Genomic DNA, 25,445 nt, shown 5'->3' with positions numbered 1-25,445 from the left:
TGGTATTTCTAGACTAATATTCATTAACAATCAGGATTACATCATCCTACAGCAGAGCTGAGCAGACAAGAAAGAGTTTCTGCAGAATTGCACAGCTTTTATTTCCCTCCTGATACAGTTGAAGGACAGGGCAAGGGAAACAAAACATCAAGACAGAAGATTAAAAATTCAGAGCATCTAAAAGACAATCTTCTCCATTTTAACCAAAATACAGATTAGCCTTTTTCCTGTTTGAATGGCAGTAATTGCCATAATGGCACTTCTACAACTCTATCCATTCTATTTCTGTTCCCTCACACTCTTTATTCAAAAGAATTTCACAGTTGAAATCGAAGTTTCTAGGAAGTAGGAGCTTTTTCTCCTTTGCTTGTCTTACTCCTGTATGTACACAGCAGTTTTAGAGTGCCAAGTCGTCATTTGTCTCCTGAAGGAGGCTGATTCTTCACTCAGACTGGGAAAGTCCATCCACAAATCTGGACACAGATGCTGGCAAACAGATTGTATTAACCAATGGGTTTTATGCATTTTATTGATTAGAAAGACAAATGAGTAAAGGTCTAAGGAAAAGGAATTCCTTAATAACCATCCTTAATGGAAGGAAAGACATTGAGAGGCTGGAGACAGAGAAGGGAACGGAGCTGGGGAAGGATCTGGAGCACCAGGAGAGAGATGAGAAAGGGGCTCAGCTGGGAGAAAAGGAGGCTCAGAGGGGACCTTCTGGCTCTGCACAACTCCCTGACAGGAGGGCGCAGTTGAGGTGGATCAGGCTCTGTTCCCAGGAAACAGGGTTAGGAGAAGGAACGGCCTCATTTTGTGTCAGAGGCGATTCAGGTTGGATATCAGGAAATACTGAAAGGGTTGTAGAACATTGGAGGAGGTTGCCCAGGACAGGGGTGGCATCATCATCCCTGGAAGTGTTCAAAAAACATGTAGACATGGTCCTTGTGGACCATGGTTTAGTGGTGACCCTGCTAATGCTGGGCTGACAGTTGTACTCAATGTTCTTAAAGGTATTTTCAAACCTTAAAGACTCTAAGATTAATAAATATGCACCTCCACACCCTTGAAAGTTTAAAATTTACTCCAGAAATGCCTTCTACAGCTGGAGTCAGGTATCCAGCATGACCACAATGCCCAAGCACCTTCACAGTGCTGCAGGCAGGGGCCAATATTACCCCATTCCTAGCCCAGTGCTCCCACTGCCAAATCTGAGCTGGCTCTGCCACTCACCTGAGCCCCAGAACAGCACTGAACACTAAAAACAACCTCAGCAGCTGAATTTGTACCTGACAGGTCACACACCCAACCTGGGTTACCTTACAAATGGATATTGGCTATGAATAGGGTGGCAAGGTACTGGGAAGGAGGGGGAAAACCTCCTCACTTAGCTGTGAAACTATCCAAGGACACTCCTCAGCTCCTTGGTGAGATGCTCTAAAAGGTCATTAAGTGATAGAGGGGATGAGCCTTCCAGAAAAGAGTTGCATTTTAAAAAGCCTCCTCAAGAGAATTAGCACTTAGGAAAAAAAAAAGATGGATTGAGCACAACAGGATTTGTATAAAAGTACCAATTCCTCTGGGAGATGCTCTTATAAAGTGCTCTCTGTATAAAAAGAAGCAAGTGATTGTACCAAACTCTGCAGAAAGTGGAAGTGCTTCAGCTGAGACCTAGAAAAAGTCTGAGAGAAAACACCATTAATGTGATGGTCCTTAGATTCCTTACTTATACAGGAACACTGCCACACTCGCACCTTTTGAAGACTAAAGAACAGAAAATAATGAAAGGAAACAGTTCTGGTTACAGCAGGAGATAGCAAGAAAAGGCTCTTCCATTGCCTAGACGTCGTTGCCAACACAGCAGCCACTGCCAGGACACTGCCAGGGCATTGCCAGCTCCACAGACTGGGGAGTTTGGTTACCAAGACAGACACTTTCCAGTTGTTGCCTCTAGCAGAGCTAGAGTGATAGAGCAGCCCCTGGAGAGCCTGGCTGTACCATCCCACCTGAGGCTGGATTTCCCGGTAAGGAGGCAGAACCTCTTCGAAGACAAGCTGGAAATGCTGAGCAGTAACTAAACAAAAAAGCTGGGCAGAAGTTGTTTTTTTTCCCTGACAAAAGCTGTTTCATACCTTGTGTTATGGTTTGGAGTTGTCTGTGAATTGAGGACACCAAACTGGAATTTGCTAATGTGAAATGACATTTATGTGGATAAAATTAGACTTGATCAAGTTCCTGCAGCCAGCACTGACTAATTCTGTGCATGTGCAGAGAAGCTGCAGAGGCAGTTACTCTCTTAAACATTCAGTTGCCTCAATTAACAAGCACTTCACTTTCAATACAAAAAATATATTCTGAGCTCCAAATTCTCAGTCCTTATGAATTCACATATTGTATCTGAGCTAAGAGCATGATTCCTACCTGGGCATCACCTCACACTGGACTATGACCTTGACCTGCATTTAAAGACAGACATCAACTTCACCTCAACTGAAACACTGCACCTGCAGATAATGTTTGTATCAAAAGAAAAAGGGAAAAAATCCACCCAAGGTAAACAGAACTGGCATTTTCAAAAATGCCTTTTTTCAATTTTTCATTGCTTCACTTGACGCATTAGATGCTTAAATGGAAATGTACTTACTGCTCTTTTTCTGGAACAACCTGTAATCCAAGGCACAGTAAGGTTTCCTGAAATCTGCAGAGGGGAAGGAGAAAACAGATCAGAACAAGAGCAGCTAAGGTTGCTGTGAGAGTCAATACTGAGACTTCAGCACTGTGCATTCTATTCTGACAGTAATGTCTGTAAACAGGTTAGGATTCAAAACCAAAGCCACACTCACCTTTACCACCAAGAATAAAACACGGTTGCTTTGGGTAAGGGCAAGATATGACAGTGACAACTTGGGTATTTCTGTACTTTTGGTACCCCAAGACTTGTATTTCACAACAGCAGTTTGCCTCTCCATCTGTCCCAAACTGGCAGGACGAGCAGACTGGAGTCAGACAGGGGCTGAGGACTGAGCTGCCCTCACATCTTTTTCAATTATGTAACTTCAACTTCCAGAAAAAACTGCTCTCATGCTTGTCACTGAGCTGTTCAATGTCTGATGTTAGATTTGAGTACCAGCAGAAAAATTATGGACATCAGTATGGAGAAGGAAGGGGAAGGAGAGTGAAGGCAAAGAAGAGATGCTTCCATTCCTATTGTTTCATCATTCTCAGAGGTCAGACTTCAGAAAATAAAAATCTTGGAGTGTTTTTCCTAATCATCTGAGGAGTGGCATAGCCTGGAATATTTTAGGCTTATTTAAGATTCAATGTTCATCTTCTGCTGCAGGCAAGCAATGCTTGAGAGACTAAACACAGCTCAATCACCTCAAGTCATTACACACAGGTATGTGAGGAAAAAACCTGTGTTCTTCTGCTGACTGAACCAAATGGCACTGAGAGTTTTCGCATTTGCAAAGTGCTCCACTGATGGCTCTTGCAGGATAGCACAACAAGCACAGCAGCCCTGCTACATGTGTCTGCTGCACAAGCATGTAAAACACTTTTATTCTTCAAGCTTTTAGCTGGAAGCCCTTGGAGCTCACCCAAGGTCAGGCACTTTTGCATTACAGCACAAAGAGGGTTGAGGGGGGCTAGAAAGGAGCACCTCCCCTCCCAAGGGCCAGCCTGCATCAGGTTTTGAGTCCAAAATATTAATTTCTTCACTGCACACATACATTTTAGAAATTCTGTATAGAAAAGTTAATGTCTATTACAACCCTGTTGTAATGTCTGTTACAACAGAATCCACTGGAAAGGCACCCTGAGGAACTACCCAGGTGGCTCCTCTTCACTAATTTGAAGAGAGCTACAAAAAAAAAGTGCTTTGCTAGGGGAATAAAGCAAAATCTACCTGGCAGAGCATTAAGGGTTGCTGGGAAGACAAATGCACACAGTGCTGAAAACAATGGGGTCAAAACCAAGAGAATGGGGTCACCTCAAGAGAAGTCCCTGAAAGACAACATACATGGCACTGTTCTGAGCTGCCTTTGTCAAACAGGCACAAGGGCTGGGCTTGGGAAAAAAGTAAATAAAAATATACACATTCTCAACAGTGTTCTTGTCCCTTAGGGTCGGGGAAAGGAACCAAGACTAAATCCCTATTCAACCTGGAGGACAGGACAGATAATCTCTCCACTTCAACACACTCAGAGTCAAACCAAGACAAGCAAGTAGGCTGAAGAATTTGTTTACTGAAACTGCTCAGGCATTAAAATTGATCACTTAATTAAATTTAGTCTTAAGTTACACTAACTTGAATTTGATTAATTGAACCAGTAAGGAAGCTATAACTAATTGCTAATTAGATACCCCACCAATATATGACAGTAATTACTTCATCAAAACATGAATCACACAGTCCTGACTTTGAAGAAGCATCTGCTTGAATGTTCAACTACTCCAATAATCATTTAGCTCAGGTTTAATCTATTTTTAAATTCAAGAAGATTTCCCCAAGTTTAAGGATCTTCATCTCTGTGCTGATGGATAAATTAGCTAAACATAGGCAATAAAATTAACATAAACTGACTACAAAAGAAAAATGAAGTGTCATCCTGTGCAAGCCTAAAAGGATTCAAGACAGCACCTTAGAAAATCTCTAATACCCAAAAGTGTCACCTCAGAAGTTCACAGGGTGCATGCTCATAGCAATAAGGGAATTAACAGCATCCTGTTTAGCTTTTCCAAGGTTTAAAACTCTGGAATGTCAAAGAATATGACAGGAAACAGAGGCTCCCTCCATTCACATTCCAAATCCAAAGAACAGGATGTCTGAGACAGGCATGGAGGTCAGCTGGGGTACAGATGAATTCCTCACTTACCAAAAAAAACAGGTATGTTGTTACAAGGGAGAAAGTAAATAAAAACCCAAAACAAAGTTCCAGAGATCTTACTGTGATTCATAAAACACCACACAGACAGATAAAATATCATCTACCATCAAACTGTTACAGCTCTTCAGAAAGACTCAGTTCCTACTCCATAAAACCCCAAAACAACGTTATTCTGAATTTCATTTTAAAAAATTAAAAATAGAAGAAATCAATCTCTCTGATGCTTTTTCCAGAGTGAAATAAAGCACCATGAGCATACAGCTGATGGAGGCATCAGTAACGGATTTCCCTTCATGAAACTTAAAAAATGTCCATAACTCAATAGTAAGCACTTTTACCAACCCTTTATTGGACCAATCTGCACATTTACAGCTTTTCTTCTCCTGGGAAACTGGGATGGCAAAAGTAAACAGCCTTTCAGGAATTCTATAACCAAGTAAGAAAAGTAACAGCAAACACTGAGAGACCGTGTGAGAGGAAAGGAGAGAACAGCTCATCTGATGTGCCACCTACACCCTACATTTACTCTCTGTTCATCAAACCTCTGGTTTATCTAGAAAAGTAATAATTTAGGTGAAAAGTGGCACTGACTTGGACTCAGAAGCTTTCTTTCAAATGGTCACATGAGATAGGAACAAGTCAGGAAAAAAAGAAAAGCAAAACTAAAAAAAACTAAAAAAACCCCATGACTCACCAAGTCTTTTTCTCTATCCTGGTGAGCAAAGCACAGGAAAAGCTGATATGCTGTCGACATGGTTTATTTTCAGGATAAAATAAAAAGGCAGTAACAGGCAAATGCATGCAGGTGACACACAGAAAATCACATCCTCTCAGCCTTAAAAGACTTTTACCTCAGTGTCTCCAGGCTATCTCATGCCAGATGGTGTAAAAATCCAAGAAAAATATCAATTTGGATGTTTCCTGCATAAGTATCTCTCCCCTTGTAATAGCAAAACCTAAAAAAATGTGTCAAGTGTTGTAGTTCCTTCTAAACATCTTTTAGCTCTTCAATGATCTGCATTTAATTTCCCCTCAGTATCGCTAAAGGGATTTTAGTACAGGAAGAGGAATAAAGGGATTGAACGTAAAACTGATTATTTGAATTAGATGCTGTTGGAAAGGAATCTGAGTTAACTCCCTGACAGGGGACCTTAATCCCTGACAGAATGCAGGTCCAGAGACTGCCACCTGCACAGGGGGTACAAGATTCCAGGCTGACATCAATGGGGTGAGCAAATGCATACATGTCAGCATGAAACCATGTCTTGTGCCACGTGTGATGTGTGTCTGGAGGAACACCCACCGAGTGGCATGGCCTGTGATGGAAAGCCAGGGCAGGAAAACACAGGCTTGAGCAACCACCAGCTTGCAGGTATGATTCTCCTGCAGCCAAAATTTAGCCAATCCTCATTGATCTTCAATACATGGCTACCAAGGGCTCAGTTGGACAGGCAGAAGTGCTACCCAAAGCAGTGCTGCCTGCACTGGGTTTGAGAAGGACTTGTCTCCACCAAAAGGCATAAAAGGAGCACAGCCTGCAGAAAGGTGAACCTACTGCTTAATAGCTACCAACGGAAGGAAACAGTGTTTAGCTACAACCTCGGCTTTGAGGTCTGAAGACAGAGACAAACAATGGATTACCTGGTAATTATTTTGGTTTTGTGACAGCCTCAGTTGACTTGAAGATGTGAAATGAGGAGAAAAGGTACTTCTGGCTGCGTTTGCAGCATTATAAATCGTGCTGGATGTCGCGTGCAACGAGGTCCGTGCAGGCAGGTGGAACTCTCTGCTGTGGTAGAGGAGATTGTCAGGCACGTCCCTGGCACTGCCCAGCTGTGCCCCACAGCCCCCACTGTGGCCCGGCCCGGCCGCGGCCGCGCTTTGGTTGTACCCGCGGCTGGAGCCGCTGCCCTCACAGTATCTGGAGTAGCTCTGGATCTGCGCTCCCATGGAGGCCAGCTCCTCCTCCCGGGCGTACTCATCGTCCACGTCGCCCGTCTCCATCGCGATGGACAGGCAGCTGCCCTCCAGGGAGGGATGTTTCTGCGTCGTGCTCCCTGCCACGAGCCGCTGGGGCTGGTCTGTGACCGCCAGCGAGAACACCTCGCGGATCTCCAGGTTCTGGGTGCCACACGCGGCATCCCTGGGGTGAGCCCTCGGCCTGGGGGGCATGTGTGACGCCAGGCCCGCGTGCTCGGGCTTCTGCAAGCGCTGGCACCCCAAGGGCTCGGCCTTACAGGGCCTGTGGCAAATCATGGGTTTCTGAGGTAACACCAGCTCCGCCGTCTGCACCGAGGAGCCGCCGTAGCTTTTCTTCGTGTGACTGTAGATGGAGTTTGCAGAATTGAGCACGCTCGTTTGCCTGGAGAGAATAATGGTCTTTTCTCCCACTAAGAGGGAAGCGTTCTTACAGTGGGGTACTTGCCGTCCCAGAGGGATGTGCTGCTGCTGGAAGTCTGCGTCGTTCTTGCCCGAAAGCCGTGGGATGGAGGTTTTGTGTAGCTCTGCCACAGAGGCGTTTGTGTGCTTGGCGGCTCCGGGCCGGCCCGACGAGCTGGCAGGGCTGTAGATACCAGTCACTATCACGTCGTTGTTAGAAGAGGTCCAAGAGGATTGCTGGCTTTGGGATCGAGCAATATTTACCACATTTCTCACTGCTGCTTCGGGGGGCATGGAGGGAGTGGCAGGGGCAGTACCTGGTGGGGTGCCCCCAGATTCCACGGCGCTCTTGCTGCTCATCTTCCGCCGCTTGTTGCCAACCCACGTCTGCAAACAATGGCAGCAACAACCACAAACACAAAGCAAGGCGTCAAAGAGGCATAAAAAAATTAGCAATTCCATTTTTAAGCAGATCTGATGACATGTTAAGTGTTCGAGTTGAGATCTAAGTTTACAAATATATAAATCATGTACTGATTATGCAGTGAACATGACAGAGTGGAAACACAGGTCTAAACAATACAGGGTAAAAATCCAGGCCTCTCCTCCTTGGGATCCACAACTCACACACAGGACAACCCCCTCAATTCCAAAACCCCAGCTTCTCAAAAATCCTGAGACTCCCATGCCTCCTGTCTTGCAGTTACCCTCAAGATTTATTTTTTGGCCCCACCATTACTGATTTCTTAAAGGAAAACAAACACCCCTCCCATACACAGTTCCACTCTACTATTTTTTTTTTTGTCAGACTTTACAAAATGTCTAATTTGAGGCACCATTTGTAACATGCAGTAAAATGTCAGTTACTGGTTAGCTTTGCCTCTGCTGAGAGTCCCATTCTCCTGACCAATTGTATTTAAGGAATTCATGTGCCTACTATAATCCTATCTGAAAGTGCCAGCTGCAACTCAAGTATCATTTTGCAAAGAACTGATCACTGACCAAGAGGTTTATAGGAAAAAAAAAGAAAAAAAGGGGGCATTAGGAGAAGCAGAAATGAGAGGTGTAAAGAAGAGAAAAGTAAGATCGTGCTAAAATATGACAAATGCAGGACAAACACTGGTTCTGTTTCCATTGCACTTCCTAAGTAAGAAAAAGTTTAAGTGCTGCAAATCAGGGCTCAGCAAGGGAAGAAAACAGAAGGAAAGATACTTGATTGCGGGAAGGGAAATGGAGAGGGAGAGGAAACATGAAGATGGAGAGAACTGCAAGGAGAGGGGAACTGGGCTGCCTCCTCTAGGACATTCAATCAGCACAAAAATAGCAAACCAGCCCTGCCTGCACCATCAGCATCCAGATTCCTGTTACAACTGCCTGCCTGCCCCAGTAGCCAGAATCCCTGGCTGACTTTCACAGCTTCTACCACCCGGAACTGAGAAATTAGCTTTTAAGAGTGTTCTGAGGGAGCAGAATCCAGGTAAGATTTGGGAACAGGGTTGTTATTGTCAGTGTGCCACTGTTAAACCAATTAAAAACTAGACTGGTCCCACTAGCTCCTCCTCAGTGTCCAGTGTCACAGCAGCTCCTGGGAGCTCCACTACCCTTTGTTATTTTTCCATCTAATGCCTCAGGATTTCTATTTCTGCTCTCAGACAACAGCCATCTTGTTGTCTAGTGTTTCACAAACGGATTATTATTTCCCTTCCCACGGAATTCATAGACTCTGGAAGAGCTCCTGTTAGCACTGGGACATTCTTGTTTTATAAGAAAAGAATGTCCTCACTGTAAATAAACACAAGGGACCACAATATTTATAACTGTGATGTGGAATACAAGTGTGACAGAGTGCATAAAAAGAAATAGTGTCACAATTGTTTCCCTCTAATATATTAATTTATAGAAACTTATTTAGCTTAAAAATAGTTTCTTGATAACATGACCTTGCTTTGATACAATACAGTATATATAGTTTCTACAGGGCAAACCAACATATAATTTTATGAAAAATAATTTTAAAAATCCGAACAAAAGACAAAGAACAAAAATGACTGCTTGTGCAACCCAGGCCCCTACTAAATTCAACAGTCATGTGAAGATATTTCAGTGAAAACAAACTCTATATAGGCTCAGTGGGTAAAAATGAATGTCACACACACACACTGAAGTCTGATTTAAGATAAAGATAAAGTTAGAGACTTCAGACCTCTCTATATTTTATGTAAATCAATGAATGTGTATTCTTAACAAATTTGGAAGGCCCCAGTACTCACCCTGACCACGCTGAAATCCAGTTTAGTTTCTTGTGCACACTGTAATATGAGCTGAAAGCAATTTTTACTTTGATTTGTCATTCCATTTTCATAGTAACGCTGTAATATCCTTTGTTGCTCTACAGTAAATACAGAACGAAGATTCATCTGAAAGGAAAAGGAGATACTATGAAAGCTGGAATGGAAATTATAACACTTGCAGGATACACAGGTCTCATTTGTGCCTGTGATAATGCTGAGGATTGACACGTTTTCTCTACAGAATCTTTTACCAACACTCTTCCTGACTTTCCAAAAAACCCTCTTCCAATCAGTGTTGTGACAGATTCAAGCTGAACAGGTGAACTGGACATTTGGAACAACAATGACGGCTTTTCATTAATAAATAAATATTCCATGACATTGCTAAACCCATGAGGTTCTACTTTGGAAGAAAGTTGCTCCCTTAAAAAAATGAATGAATTAGAGGTATTAGGTGAAACAGAGAAACATCAGCAGCTCCAATATCAGCCAGTCTGTTTCCCATCCCTAAGAACAAAAAAACAGATGCCATCTGGTAAAAAATCAAGGTGACTGCTTGACACAAGTAAAGTTTCCACTGTCTCCAACTTCAGCAATTCCTGTACTGCACAAGAGCCAGTCCTTCTGCTGTCAGGACTGGCACTTCCAGCTGCAAAGTCACAAGGACCAAGGACCAAAGACCAGTTTGGGTCTTCTTTTTGAAAGCCTCAAAGGGCAGGCTTTGGGCAGCCCTGGTGCTGCCCACCCAGTTTAACAAACGCTCCAGTTTAACAGAGGAGGGACACGCATGTCCCAGGCTGAGAAAGCTTCCACTGCTGTGACACCCCCTGAAGGCTGGAATCTGTATTTTTAAGAACATATAAGGGTTGTTTCCCTGGGATATAACCAATGTTAGCTTCTGGACCTTGGGACGCGCTCCTGCTCCTTGGCTTTGTCCAGAGTGGTGCTCAGGAACTCAGCCAGGCTGAGGCCCAGGTTCCTCCCGGGCCAGCAGCAAGGTGGCCAGTTCCTCAAGTCAGTTCCCAACCCTGGGTCTCCCTGAATTTCACTGTGAGGACACAGGAGGTGGCCTGGATAGGGCAGCACTTTGATGAACACATTAAACCAGACACTGATTTGTTATGTGTGAAACTCATGCCCTGGCTTGGGAAAGGCAAACATTATTGCCAATATTATCAATGTTACCAAACGCACAACAGCATCCTAACCGAAAACTGGAGCTTGATGCTCTTGTTACACAATCTACGCAGGCAGAGAATGTAATCCTCTGGATAGATATCAGAAAAGAAGGGCCCCACCATCACAGATTTCCAAGACAGGGCCTTTTTTTGTCCCAGACAGGAGGCCACCAGCTGAGACAACGCAAGTGCCAGCCAGGAACAACCTACATCCAACTTGGTGCCTTAGGAAGCAAATATGTCACCAGTCACAAGTTATTTTAATGCAGTACATGCATCACAATAACACAGAATGAACCAAAGGACAAGAAACCTGCCATCATCCAGTAGGAAAATAAAGGGGATGAGGGAACCCTTTGTAGCCAAGCGTTTTTGAAAATTCTGAATGGAAAGGAGGACAGAGATGATCTACCTAATCTTTGCACAAGAGTTGCTTCTAATATAAAGCAAATAAAATTATTAAGGGCTCAAAAGCATAAGCAGACATCCGACTGCTTTCACTTTATTCTCCAAGACAATTATACTATGTAATGGTAATGGATGTTAAGAGTTCAACAGGCTTATATAAAGAAATAGATTGACAGCTAGAATTTGGAGTAAAATGCTTGTAGGCCACAGCTTTGACTTCAGAGTTTACTTTCTTCTCTATGTCAACAGGCAATAGAAAAATCAGTAATTACCAATTTGTAAAAATTACTGTTTCTTTGAATTAACAGATAAAATACAAGATGATCTTTCAATCATATTTTTACCTCTGTTCTCAACTCTTATTCATCCTCTCAATCCAGTGCATTATTAAATTCAGCACCAGCTGCATTACAAGTCAGGTTTGCCCAAGTTCTGCCTCCCACAGAACATTTATTCAGTCACAGCCAGAGCTGGGCAAAGGAGACTCTTGCTCTGAATAATCTACCCCTTAAAGAATTTATAGCAAGCAACTGAGGAGACAATTATTAGTCCATTAACAAATCAGTGAAGTTCATAATAATCTACTTTCTCATGTTGAGAACTGCCTTCAGATCTCACGTGTGGATACACAATGACGAGGCCACCAACTGATTTACATCACTTTGAAAGTACATAGAAGAGTTATTTTGTGATTCTTTTTCCTCCTGCACGATTGGCAGGACCCAGCTTCCACTCCTGTCTGCTCCTCTTTCAGTATCAGTCTGTACTCCTGTTTTATTTAGTGGAGCTCAGTTCCCACAAACGACCTTATCAGAAAGAGTTCTGAAACTTCCAACTTTCCAGATCCAGCTGAAGTCATCCCAAAGCTCTAGCGTTTCCATACACAGGCTCATCACATCATGCTCTCCTAACAGTTCATCAACTGCAGTGAAGACTCTTCCAATGGCAAGATAAATTTTTAAAGCCAGACCTGATGACCTGCAAGGGAAGACCTGTGTCAGGTCCTTGACACATTTTTTAATTATGTGGATTTCTGTATCCAAGGTCACTTCCGTGTTAAAATACTTTCATTGTTGCATTTGACATCTGTAATTTAGATAAAGACAGGGTGGAGCATTTTGATTAAATCATTTGAACTTCTGGTAAACCCTTGAGCCTTGCATGACAGGTTTGACCCAGCTAAACTCAGGAGAGGTCATGCTCTGCTTTAATAACTCATTTTTGCAGTGGATTTTAATCACTCATGGACTACACCTGCCAACCAAAGTCCTGTTTTCCTCGGTAGCCTCTGCCTTTAATCCAGTAAAGCAGAGCTCAGAGACCATTAGAAACTGATTTAAATAAACAGATTACAGGATCCTCCAGCCACAGAGTTATGAACTGAGTCATAACTGCAGTTTACATTCCAACATCTAACCCTTCAAATAAACAGGTGAGATTTATTAAAGCTTTTTGTGTCTTGGATGTACCAAACCCTCAGTCAACAGACAGTTCTGTACCATTTTCCACTGATTTCACACCAGTGTGAAGGACATCTGGCAATATTCTGCCTCTGACAGGTTGAAAGCTCTCTGATATCATGTCACCTGTAAAGTGCAGATGGAAATGAGTTCGCTAGCAGCAGTTCTTAAGTGCTGATCTGAATATCCAAGGCACTACTCTCTGTTGAATAAACCAATTGGTAGATGTTTGGGAGCTCCCCTAGAAAACCACAGAGTCCAGAACCATCTCAGTAACGCAGGAGGAGTTGCATCTGCATATCCTACCTGCACAGGCAACAAGTTCTGCTCACTTCCCATGCCTGTCATACCTGGGAATTTACCTACACTGAGTATTCAAACAGCTATAAGAACATAATGCTACTGACTCTGAGACAAATGAACACAGGATATGTTCAACAAAGGATTATGCTGCTTATTTTTGGGGGAAGTATTACACATTCAGCATCAGTTTTCATAATTAGAACAAGATATGAACTCTTACATTTTCTTTAACACAGGAAGTGACTTGGAAAGTGCTAAAATTACTGAATATTGTAATGTACTCTACTGCAGCCACACCAGTGTGAAGGGAATCAGCAGGTCACACACCTTCATCGCAGACTATTATTCAAAACAATCTCAGTAACTTCCAAAGAAATAAACTCCTTTTCCCAATCTGTCCACCTACAGAGCACTCCAGTCTCTTCAGGATTTCTCACCTTTGTCTTGAACCTCAGACTCCAAGTTAGAAATCCATATGGATTTTTACCATAATTTCATTTTGATCTTGACTTGCCAAGCTTAGCAAATACGCATGTGAGCTTTTGGGAAGCCTGGTGTCCAGCTGGTTGGCAAAACATTGGCACTGAAAAGAGAGTTTGTTATAGAAAAGAACTCTGTGAAACTTAATAAAAATCAGGTAAAGCATTATGCAAACAAATTAAATGAATGTAAGTTGAATTTTCATTTTAATAAAAGACAGAGGTGGCAAAGCTGTATTTAAGGATACAACATCTGCCTGCTCAAATACAACAAAGCAGCCTTGGCCAAGTACATGGGTGTCTCTGGCAGTGCAGAGGATAACATATGACAGCTGAAAAAGCAGGTTTTCCAAGGTTTCCTTTGCCCCTGCTACTTATCCTAGGCCAACCAACACTGGTAACTCTCAGCTCCCAAGGTCTCCCTCAGCCCGCTGTGAAGCCAACAACATAAAGATGTTTTCACTGCCTTTCTGAACTGAACGCTAATTAAAAAATCTGCTCATTCTAAGACCCCTCTGCCATGTCGTGGTCTGGGAGGTGTAAATGGAGTCCAAGTACTGTCAGGCACTGGGGACACTGGGAGATCCCACGGTAGTGATAGATAAGGACAAAGATGAGAACTCCATGGCCTTCAGTTTGTCCCAATGACAATTCCATGGACACCCTGCAACCGTCACCAGCTCCTCAGCAGATGACATTCGGGTTGTTCTTACAGCTGAACTTTTTCAGGCTTCTTTAGTGGTTTGAGCAACTTCTTCCCAGTATTTCCCTTCCATTCCTTCTCTGGGAAGAACAAGAATGAGGGAAGAGGGGAAAGCATGCAGACCTCCAGCAGTTTGCTCCCGAAGCCGCAGTTTGCCTCATGGAACAGGTACTCAGTGCATGATCCCACAGTGTCTGCTGCAAATCCAGCCCTTCCACCCCAGTTACTCCATCCAACATTCTAAAATTAGGAATCTCTCCAGGGAGATCTGGTGAAGCCAGGTCATTCCTTTTTAACAACTGATGGAAACATTCGATGTCAAGGAGTGAGATAAAAGAATGAACGACTATAAGGAAATGGGAAAAATAATGTAATCAAATAATTCAGGAGTTACTGAGCTGTTCTGCAATTACTTGAGAGATCTGGGGTAAAATAAAGAAAAAAATAGGAGTAACATAAGAAGGAATAATAATTTCTGTCTACAATGTGTAGTAATATGATCTTAGTCTCCAAAAACGTTTGGATGCTGAATCAAGTAAACATTTACAAGGTAAGTCTTTATACTAATTAATTTGAAAAATAGGAAACAAACCCATAATTAAACTCACTTCAAAGAGAAATAGAAACTAGACTTGGATATCAAATAAAAAATAAATAAACCAATTAACTAAAGAGTACAAGCCACCAGGAAGTAACTAAGTATAAAAATATTTATAGTATAACACATTCTAAAACTGTCGCAGATTAACACAGAGTGATAAAAGGGAATAATCAGTTTCTGAGAGTTTTCTTTGTTAACTTCAGCTCCAAAAAGGCATTTGCCTAGAAAGAAGTCACCTTAAAAAGACTATTTCTGTTTCGGTCTCTCCATCTGTAAGAGGTACAACAAGAAAATCAGCACACTCCCAATTTTTTTTTTGCTCCCTCCACAGATCTCCAGTGGCAAAAAATAACAAGTCTTAGTGCCAATATAACCATGAGACAAAACTGGAACGATCTAAGAAAACTACTATAGACATAAATAAAACAAGACTGCAGTAGTGACACTGCTCCTCCAGCTTTAGAAACTTGAACTGAAATTATCTCATTCACTTTCCATGGCTGCCAAAAACCTCACCATTTTTTCCGCATCCCAAACGGAAAGAAAACAATCAATCAACAAATCCCCCAACTTACAAGCTACGTGGTGATACTACTGGATGCACATCAAGCAACAACCTTTAACAATCTGAATTTGTAGGTTGGTGCCTCTTTCCTGCACAGGCCAAACCAGTTATAACCACTCACTCAAAGTGCAGGAGATGAGGCTGATGCTTGGGTGAGTGTAATGTACAGGCCAGGCTGTAAAACTACTTTTAAATATCTGTGACTCGCAGCTTAATTGCTTCCCTCTCGACTAAGTACAGTGTCTGTAGGATTGTATTACAGCCCTACCTATAAAATGCAGCCCTTTATTAGGGACAAATTAGACAGCCCTCAATAACTTAATAACAAAATAACCCATGACCACAATACCGCAGGTTTATGCATCCCACCCTGCTTTATTGATGCAAATGAGACTACTGACTGCAGCTGGATTAGCCATGAGTTTTAAATAAAGCATGTACGTGTTTTGTAAGACCTATGTTAGAAAAAAGGCAAGAAACATTAAAATGCAGTGTTACTCTGAACATGTGAGCTGCTTCAGGACTCCAGCTGGGGGGACACAGCATTGCTTTAGGTCAGTTATGGGTGATCTTATGCATAGAATGAGAAACCCCAGGCTAAGAAGGCAGGGGACAGGGTTGGGGACTGCTCAGGGCAGGTGAGTGCCACAGAGGCATTTGCAGGGGTGAGACCTCCTGAACAGCACAGCCAAGGACAGGTCCCTCTCGTCATCCTCAAACACCTGAGGGATAAAAGCATGGCAGCACAAGGCCCCCTGTCCAGCCAGGATGACTGGCCGTGCCTGGCACCACAGCAGGCCAATACCATGGAATTACACAAGGGTTTGAGTTGGAAGGGACCCTAAAGTTCTTCTTGTTCCACACCCCTGCCAACATAGGCACACTGAGGCACTGGGGACACTGGGGCTCTAAGGACTGAGGCACCTGTGACACAAGAGGACAGTCTTCAGCTTTGCCAAGGTAGGTTTAGGCTGGACATCAGGAAGAAATTCTTCATGGAACAGGTGATAAAACTATTGGAAGGGGCTGCCCAGGGAGGTTTGGAGTCCCCATCCCCAGTATCCAAGGAAGGCCTGGATGTGGCACCCAGTGCTCTGGCTGGGTGACTAGATAGGCATGGGGCACAGGTTGGACTCTGTGATCTGAAGGGTCTTTCCCAACCTTAGTGATGCTGGAACTCTGTGACTGGGGCACTGGGGAATGAGGAAATTAATGACGACAGGACCTGTGCCAGGGGAGGCTCAGGATCGACATTATAAACAATTTCTCCACAGAAAGGGTGGTCAGACATGGGAAGGGTCTGCCCAGGGAGGTGGTACAGTCCTCATCCCTTAAGTGTTTAAGGCAAGGCTGGACGCGGCACAGAGTGCGGGCGGTGTTCGATGAGAGGCTGTGCTGGGGATCCCGGGGTGTTTCCCAGGCTCTGTGACCATGATGTTTCCGTGTCCGTGATGTTTCCGTGACCGCGATGTTTCTATGACTGTACCGAGGCACCTCCGGCTCAAGGACCGCCGCCGGGCCCAGCGCGCACGCGCAGAGCGGCCCCGGCAGGCGCAGGCGCGCGGGTGCCCCTCTGGCGCACGCGGAGCGGCTGCGCACGCACGCGCAGTTCCTCCGGCGTCTCCCGGCGCGCGCCCGGCGCTGCCCACCCCCCCCGCTCGGGGCCGCGCCGGGGGGGGCGGGCGGCGCAGCAGCGCCTGCGCGCGCCGGGCGGGTCCGCGCGCGCGAGCCCGCCCGGGCCTCCCCCCCCCACCACCGTCGGGCCCGGGGCTGGGGGGGGCATCGCCGGCATCATCATCATCATCAGCACCATCATCATCTTCTTCCTCCTCCCCTCCCGCCGCGCCCCTCCCGCCCGGGGGCCTCGCCGTGCTCCCCGCCCCGGGGGGCCTCCCCCGCGCTTACCGTGTAGCGCGGGGCCGGCGCGGGGGCTCCGGGCTCGGCCGGGCTCGGCTGGGTCGGTCCCGGCGTCACACAATGAAATCAGCGGCCCCGATCATTAATTCTCATCATGATCGTGACGTGCGCGCAGACAGCGGCCAATGGCGCGCTGCGATCAGCGCGGCCCGGACGGCGCCCGCCCCCGCCGCCCGCCGGGGGGGCGCGCACGGGAGCGACGGCACCGGGAGGGGACGGGGCGGCCACAGCGCCGGCCCCGCACCGGGCCCCAGCGGCCCGGAACCCCGCACCGCCCCCGGGCCGCGGGCCCGGCCGGCATCGCCCCTGGGAGCGCTCCTGGAAAGCGATCCCTGAGGTTCCGGCGAGAGAGAGAGAGAGAGGGAAGCAGTCCGCAATCTGTGTAAATGTCTCCAAGAGGGTGGTGCCAGGCCAGAGCCTGTCCAGGGACACGACAGGGAGCAGCGCCCATAAACTACAATACAAGAAGTTCCACCTCAGCCCGAGGAAGAACTTCTTTCAGTGAGGGTGGCAGAGCCCTGGGAGGGTGTGGAGTCTCCCTCTGAGGAGACATCCCAAACCCACCTGGACATCCTTCCTGTGTCACCTGCTCCAGGTGACCCTGCCTTGGACTGGGTGAGCTCCAGGGGCCCCTTCCAACCCCAGCCATCCAATGATTCTGTGGATGGCCATCCCTGTGACCACCTCAGGCAGAGGTTGTGCCCAGTTGAAACCCAAAAAAGCTCCATGAAGGACCAGGACTTCTTTTGCATCAATATTGTGGCACTCAAGAAGTAAATCTTTTATTTCCCAGGATGGATACATTTGGTCTGGGAAGGAAGGAAATGCCAGTGTTTCCAGGTGGGTAGCACAGGGGAGGTACTGCATAGGGCAAAACACGTCCGGAGTTGGTGAAAACACAAACCACACACACTCAGTCTTTGTTTCCTTACAGGGATCCAGGTACAGCCAGATGCATCAGTGCCAGCCCTCCTTCAGTCTCCATTTCCCTTCCAAAAGGAAATCTCCTCAGCAAAGGAGCAGGAAGGACACTACTGACCCGTTCTGGTGGATTGTATGGTAGAAATCATGTGAAATCACTGTGTATTGGCTTGGCTGTAGGAGCACTGAGAAGTCAGAATCAGATTTGAGACCTGTGTTCATTACAAAGCCTCTAGACAGGCTCTATCCCTGCTCCAAATAGTTTTCTCTAAAAGTCACAGTGTTAAAATATTAAACAGGCAATTAATTTTGTGCAATGCTTTAAACAGAAATACCAATAAATATTTCTGCAGGACTGAAATAAAAGAATCACTGCTGGTTTTCTGTAGGCAGGGAGGAGAAAAGCAGACAGTGTTTATGTTTATTTTAAAATTGCAAGAAGTTATTTACACTGTTTAAAAATTTTAACACTAACTTCTGAACTACTGGTGGCATCCCTTTGGGGATTTGGGAACAGATGATCTTTAAGGTTCTTTCCATCTGAAACCATTTTATAATTCTATGGTGTAGTAAATATCCTGAATTTAGCAAGAGGATTTTTCTGATAGCCCATGTATTTAAACCCTAAATCTTCTGTTATGCTGCTTTCTCTCCTGGATTTGTTCCCTTCTTCTGTATGCCATCAACACTCACCCTGTAAAAATTAAATACAGCAACCACAAAACCTTTACACCACCACTGGTATAGAAAATAATTGGTTTGGAATTAGATATGGAACGATTACTGAAAAACTTGGTGTGTTTTCTTCTCACGTTATCTGCAGCTTGGGAAACAAAAATGGTGAGACAATATCTCTAAAATCCCTTGAAAAATACACTGATGTTTGATAAAGTGCAGCTTATTAAACTCCTTTAAAATGATGAATAATAGAAAGTAATATTTCAAGGGCTCTAATTTGACTAACAATGGGTTCACAGGTGCTTTTTCTATAGTTTTCATCAAGAAATTCATAGAATCGTTCTTGAAGGAGACATAAGATGTGTATTTAAGTTGTCAAAGAAGCCAGTTTTCAGACTTGTGGCCCCAAAAAAAGATGTATTGATCACAGTAATGTTCTTTACAATATAGAAGAGGAGGCTGAACGTACAGATTAACAAAGCTGCTGCTGTTTGCAGCAGAGCAGGGACAAGCTCCAGAAAGAATCTCATGTTGTGTATTTCTCTCCCTGGTGATGCCTCTCAAGGAGCCCAAACCTTGAGAAAAAAAACTATGGCAGGATGAAATAAACCAAATATTCTTTTCCTGCCACCAGATCAAAATGCTTCCTCCTTCATTAATGACAGATTTAAATTAACAGGGGCTGACAGATTGGTCTGGTGGTTTAAGCAGTAGCCTGGGACATGAAAGGAATCCTTCCATGAGGGAATTAGCATCAAAGTGAGACTCTGTGCTGCAGTTCTTCTGTACGAGCTCATTAAACTGATTAGCCCAGCTCACCATTAGTGACTTACCCCGGCGTGCTTCTGCGGGCAGGGAGAGCGTCTGGGCCAGGCTGGGTGTGGGTATTTCCTGCCACAGCTGGGAACATCTGCACCGCTCCTTCGTGCGACAGGGAGTAGACTCCACAGGCAGGAACCCAGCCGTGGGGGTATACAAATGTTCGAAGACCATTCCCTTTTCCAGCAGTCCATAGGTTCTGAGACCTTTGGCAGATCATGCGGGTAGGAGAAGTCTCTGTAGGGATTGCTCAGAATTCCTAGATGGGGAATTGGGAGCTGTTGTGTGACCAAATCCTGAACAGCTTTGGTCACACAGTTTAGAACAACGGCTGCTATTTCCATTTCTCTGGCTTTTTACTGCGTCTAGAAAACGCTGAGGAAGCCACAAGGGCAAACCCACCTGACTCCACAGAACCCTTATCCAGGACAGCTTTACTTGCTTCATGATGCCATTTTTAGGTGATATTTTAAAGGATGTAGCTCTAAGCCTTGGAGTCACCTCTAAAGTCAGAGACCTTTCAAAAGGAGTGAAAAGACTGTGGAAAAGAGCCCATTTTCACCTGGATTTTTTGTATTTGTAATTCCCATCCCATCGAATCATTTGGCTCTGATGCTGCTCCAAGGCCTGAAATCATGTGGCTGCATTGCATAAGCCAAAAAGGGACCTGGATTGAATCTGTCCCCTTGTCCCCAGGTTGCCCAACTTGTGCTTGGGAAAATGTATGGGGAATCCAATGTGAAAAGCCTGCCGTTGATCTAGTGCTTAACCATTCTCCACTTGGAAACTCCTGCTATCATTCATTCTGAATCTTTGATAAGTTCAACCATCATAATAGATTTACTAAACTTCAGGTTCAAGAGAGGCCACAGGAAAACCCTGCTGGTCCTTTGCTTTTGTTGGAGAAGTGTACTAGCAGTTTCCTGAGGAGTTCCTCAGGCAGTGCTGAGGCTTTGTCCCCTCAGTTTCACTCCAAGAATGTGTCTGACCATTGCAAAAACCCTGCTAACACTAAGATGTGTAACATTTACTGCCTCATGTCTCTACAAGGCTCCTTAATCTGCCACAAAGGTATGTTTGATGTGATTTATTCTTAGAAAATATGAATTGTTTCCACGAAAATATATATGTCTTTCTTTTCCAATTGATGCCATTGGATTTGAAGGGGTAAAAGTTGCTCTGAAAAGCAAATTCTTGGTTTAGGTGCCTGCTCTTTCCCAGGTTTTCTGCTCAATGAACACCCAAATGTCAACAGCGATGCTCATTTTACAGAAATATTATAAAGACACACTAAACATTGGGAGCACAAGGGTGTGATTAAAGATCTACTAAATCAGGAGGTTCCGTGTGAAATGGTGATGGAGAAAGGATTACAGTGTGTAAACCTTAGGAAAAATGTTAATATGGAAAATTCCGTACGGCACATTTTCTGCATCTAAAAGCCCAGCCAGAATTAGTGGTCTTACAAGATTTACAAATTTCCTGCCTTCTTTGAACTTGGTTTGGCCACATTAATTAAAATTACTTGTTAATCCTCACCCGGTGCATAAACAAAGCTCCCATAAACTGAATCTGTAAATATGTCCTTTGTGCTGGTATGGAAGAAACAGCTGGTGGTTATGGGAAAAAAAAATGGAAAAGAGCCTGGCTGGGTAGATATTTTAAGGATTTGTTCCACTTTTTATCTTACTGGGATATTTTTAAGAAAATCAGGGATGCTGTTTCATTGTGGTTTTATTGCCTTTGATAATTTTACATACACCAAGCAGGGAAAATTATGAACTTGAGGAACATATGAAAATGCAAGACATCAAAATTTTTTAAAAAGAGGGAGATAATGATTGTATATTTATTTTTCATCCATTAGTATTCCTAGCATAGAGAGTTTTATAGAACAAAGAAAAGTTAAAATGTTTTTTCAATAAAAATGAAAACAAAACCAGTCATGAGGCAGCAAAGAACCAGAGAGACAACTACTATTAAAAAAAAATACTATACAACCCCACTTCGTGTCATTTATCTTCCACCTACATGCTACAACTCAGTTGTTGAGATGATTCACCTAAAGGAGATGCCCAAGCAATTCTTATTTCCCATTATTTTTTTAGAAAAGCAGCCAAGAAAATGTTGAATTGGAATCTTCAAAGTGTTTATTAGTTTAGGCAGCACTTTGTTTTTCTTTGACTTGTATTTCTCCAGAGGTTCAGACAGTTTTTCTGTTTGCTCAGGTCTCCCAAAATCAAACATTCCTCTGATCCTTTTCTTCTACCTGTGGGTCCACGCTTTATTCCTTGTCCACCAAAGCTTGTGCCTATCCCCCTTGTTACCAGGTCCTTGCTTTTCTCTTGTACCCCTGACTGGGCTGAAAGAACCTGAAAAGTGTTTTTTTCCCTTTAAAATAGGATAAACGTGGTAGTTGTGCCCAGTCCTTGGGAATAAAAATAACCATCGCCCAGCAGTTCTTTCAAGTGTTTCTCCTTGTTTCTGTTACTTTGTTTGATTTAGTCAGCTCATTTTTTTCTCCGCAGTCACAGCAAGCCAAAGAAAGAAGAAAAAATGATACAATAAAATATAATGTAGCTTTAGTTCTAAAGGAAACAGCACTATAAAAGCGGATATGAAGACAAAAACTTTGGAATCAATTTTACAAATAAAATAGCTGGTCCTCAATAGCTCCACATTCCTGTTGAAGAAGAAAGGTGAATATCTGAATGATTCCAAGGAAACTTTTCACCAATGGTAAACCACAAGCACTTCCTCAAAGGTAAACGTGAAACCACTCAAACCCCACTGTGAGCCTTTTGGGTGTCTTGCTGAAAACACGCTCCTCACATGATCTCCCAAAAGTACAAGATCAGCTAAAAATGCCAGTTCTGGCAGCGCCAGATTTCAGTGAGGAGGGAAATCATGAGACAATTCCCATCCCTGCTTGGCAGATCTGTCCATCAGTTTGCAGGTGGGGTTTCAAGAGAAGGCAAAGAGTGGCTGGAGAATCCTGATCAGGGGAAGTGTCCTCTTTGGGAAGGAGCCAATGTGTTTTGTAGATAAAATAACCAACTTTGTTCAGGCCCATAACACCGCTTTTATTTCGCAACAAGACTTTGTAAGTTAAAATCTTAATCACAGACTGCTATCATTCATTAAAGAATTATCCTGTTAAGAAATATGTTTGCAAAGTAATCTTCCATCTTTGTCTTTGAGATAACAATAAAACTGAAGTATCAATGGTTTGATGCCAAATATTTTCCCCTTTATTGTAACCTTGTTTTCTTTCATCTACTGAAGAATTTGTTTAAATGCAAATTTTTTCTTTCATGAAAGAAGACAGCTTTTGTATGAATCACTATTTGTTTAAATAATTTCTTTGAATGAAGTCTTACTTGTGGTAGCACTACATTATTGTTTTCAACCTGTTTTTCTTCCTCTCCATTTAATCTTGTTTAATCTCAGCCCAGATAAAATGGAATGACGTGGCATTAAAAGAAAGCTTTTGTAAGAAGAGGGGAAGTTTATTTCCCATTCCCTGGTGATGTAGTTTGTACTTTTGAGTTCCTGATGGATGCTTCTTTGTGAACAACCATATCCAAGAAATGGCTTCAATCTCCTTTGAGGTGAGACAGGATGCCCAATCTGGTTCAGGCACAGGTGTACCCACTGTCACCCAGCTGACCCTATGAGGCTAAGCTCTGGGGTGAGACACAGCATTTGGGGCACATGTAGAGTTGTCTCCTTTTAAATCCAAGATAGGACCACAGGAACTCAGGACAAACCTTTTGGATCATATCAGTCCTGCCTCATGTTTTGGTGGGTGTTTTGTGTTAGGGCACAGGAGTAACTCCCACACAGAGTGATCCCCACAGCTGGAATTCCAGCAGTCAGTATTTGAGATGATAGAAATGCTGCATTCATCATGGTTTAGTGCACCAAGGATGCGCTATGGGATTTGAGTTTCCTGACAGTACCAAAGTGTTGCTGACCAGAGAATTTCCTGTTAATTAACATTACTTCTCCGCATTCACCACTATCAAGAACTGACTTTGATCTCTGTATTTTCCAATGAAAAAGTATTTATTTCATACATTTCATTCTAAAACAATAATAATAATATATTTTACACTCACATGGACATTTGGCATCATTTTGTCCCCAGACTGACATACTCTTACATTCTCTTCCATTTTCTTGTCCTTCTGAGATCTTTCTTCTCCCAACCCTATAGTCCCTTCTAGGACCCTCTTCCAGCCCCCTTGGGCCACTCCAGTCCTGGCTGTGACACTGCTCCATGGGGAGCACCCACTCCTGGCGCCCTGCAAGCAGCTGCTTCCACTGTGCCTTAACACATCCTATACAAAAAAAAATGCTTTTTGATGTATTATGGGGGAAAAAAATAGCTGTTCACAGTGTATTTCAGTAAAGCTCCCAGAGCAAAAGCAGCAGCAACCCGTCATGCTACAGAGCTGATGGATTTGCTCAGCATCCCTAAATCACTGTGTTTATCTTGGATTCCCAGCTAATGAAAGGGTGCAGGGTGCTGCAAGCCACGGAGCTTAAACGCCATTAACTAGTCAACTTCTGACTCTGAGAATTAAAATAACGGGGAGTGAAGCTGTGGTCACTTGTACAGTTTCAGAGGAGCAGTGCTCAAAGCAGCATTTCAGCAGCAGTGGGAAAATTGGGTGACAAAGGAAATGCCAGATATCACTTTGTTTGCTGAGGGAAAAGAGGGCACCGAAACAGGGTACTGACTGTCCAGGATATGCTTTGGAAGTGTGAAACATGAAAAGAAATAAATTTAAAATTCTCAATCGGATGTGGCAGGTCCAGCCCAGCAAGCAGCGTGTCTCTGATGCTTTGCAGCAGGAAAGGATCTGTGCTCTTGGTAGGGCTTCAAAAAGGGGCGAGAAAGGTGCCTTTGTCCCATTCCCCAAACCTGGATGTCTCCCTGAGCTGCTGGGAGCATCTGCAGACACGCTGGGTGTTGTGCAGGTGTGTCAGGGAGGCTGCAAAAGCAGCAGTGGCCCCTTCCCAGGTTAATTAGCTGTGCCCTTCAGCGAGGATTAGTAAAGATTTGAATGCATCTAAAGCCAGGGAGGATTGAGGAAAGCAAATAGCCCAACTTCATGACAGAGTCTATTGCCAGGGATTCTACTTAATCGGGATCTGTGTCAGCTGCCTTGATAGGCCCCCTGTAAGTCGTTTATGTTAGGTAAATACTTGCAAATGAACTTTTTGTATTCGTGGCATCATTTGGGAGAGGAAAAAAAAAGTAATACTTTACCAGCAGTGCTGGTGTCTGAACTCTACAGAAACATTTAGACCTTTCAAACTAAATGTCAAGTTGTTCCTATTGAGTCAAATTCTTGCAAATTTAAGCTAATTAACATAACCACATTCCAAGTCAGAGCAGGCCCTTATGCTGTGCTTAAGTGGTTTAATACATGAATTCTTTCTGATTGCTACAGCCCCGTGTTTTTGACTAGAAAGAGAAGGGAAAGTTCTAACTTCAAAGAGTTTTTTATTCCAGGCAACAAAACTCTTCATGGACATAAATGTAACTTTCTTGTGATCATTTTTAATACAGAATGATAGTATTTTCCTGAGCCTGATCAAATGTGATCCAGGCTGAAATTTCAGGGACACAGAAGGTATACAACTGGAAAGGAGTATTCAAATAATCATGATTGTCTTTTAATCACAGGAGTCACCCAACAGGCCCATAAAGGGTGATTTTTCCTGAAAATGAGTTCCAGGAAATGGGAATTTAATTCTGTATTGCTTTCTAATGTCAGTCTTTTCCCTGTCACATCCATGTGAAAGCTCACCTTAATTTTGTATCACTTTCCAGGTGCTGCACAGGCAA

General features: G+C 43.8%; 2 protein-coding genes across 5 annotated transcripts in view; one reads left to right on the top strand and one right to left on the bottom strand.

Moving 5' to 3' along the window:
* Positions 1-17,294, bottom strand: part of LOC134564129 (highly divergent homeobox) — a 40,838-nt gene extending 23,544 nt beyond the window's left edge. For 2 of the 3 annotated variants that reach the window (XM_063422780.1, XM_063422782.1), the window contains exons 1-4: positions 17,156-17,294; positions 9,533-9,679; positions 6,525-7,649; positions 2,642-2,695 (exon numbers count right to left, since the gene is read on the bottom strand). In XM_063422780.1, the coding sequence (XP_063278850.1) occupies positions 2,642-2,695; positions 6,525-7,649; positions 9,533-9,679 (1,326 nt within the window). In that variant the 5' untranslated portion in view covers positions 17,156-17,294. Of the gene's footprint in view, positions 1-2,641; positions 2,696-6,524; positions 7,650-9,532; positions 9,680-13,339; positions 13,486-17,155 lie in introns of all 3 variants that reach the window. The other variant, XM_063422781.1, reaches the window with a different exon arrangement.
* Positions 17,262-22,966, top strand: LOC134564130 (putative cuticle collagen 79). 2 transcript variants are annotated; one of them, XM_063422784.1, is made up of 3 exons: positions 17,262-17,549; positions 17,961-18,007; positions 18,102-22,966. In XM_063422784.1, exons 1-3 carry the CDS (start codon positions 17,262-17,264, stop codon positions 18,295-18,297), a joined length of 531 nt encoding a protein of 176 aa, XP_063278854.1. In that variant the 3' UTR covers positions 18,298-22,966. The 2 variants fall into 2 exon arrangements, 1 of the variants encoding a protein (XP_063278854.1); XR_010083478.1 differs by lacking the exon at positions 17,262-17,549 and adding an exon at positions 17,647-17,782.
* The last annotated feature ends 2,479 nt before the right edge of the window (positions 22,967-25,445 follow it).

This window comes from Prinia subflava, chromosome Z (genome assembly GCF_021018805.1).
Source record: "Prinia subflava isolate CZ2003 ecotype Zambia chromosome Z, Cam_Psub_1.2, whole genome shotgun sequence".
Classification (NCBI taxonomy): Eukaryota; Metazoa; Chordata; class Aves; order Passeriformes; family Cisticolidae; genus Prinia; species Prinia subflava.
This window is presented reverse-complemented; position numbering and strand designations above follow the sequence as displayed.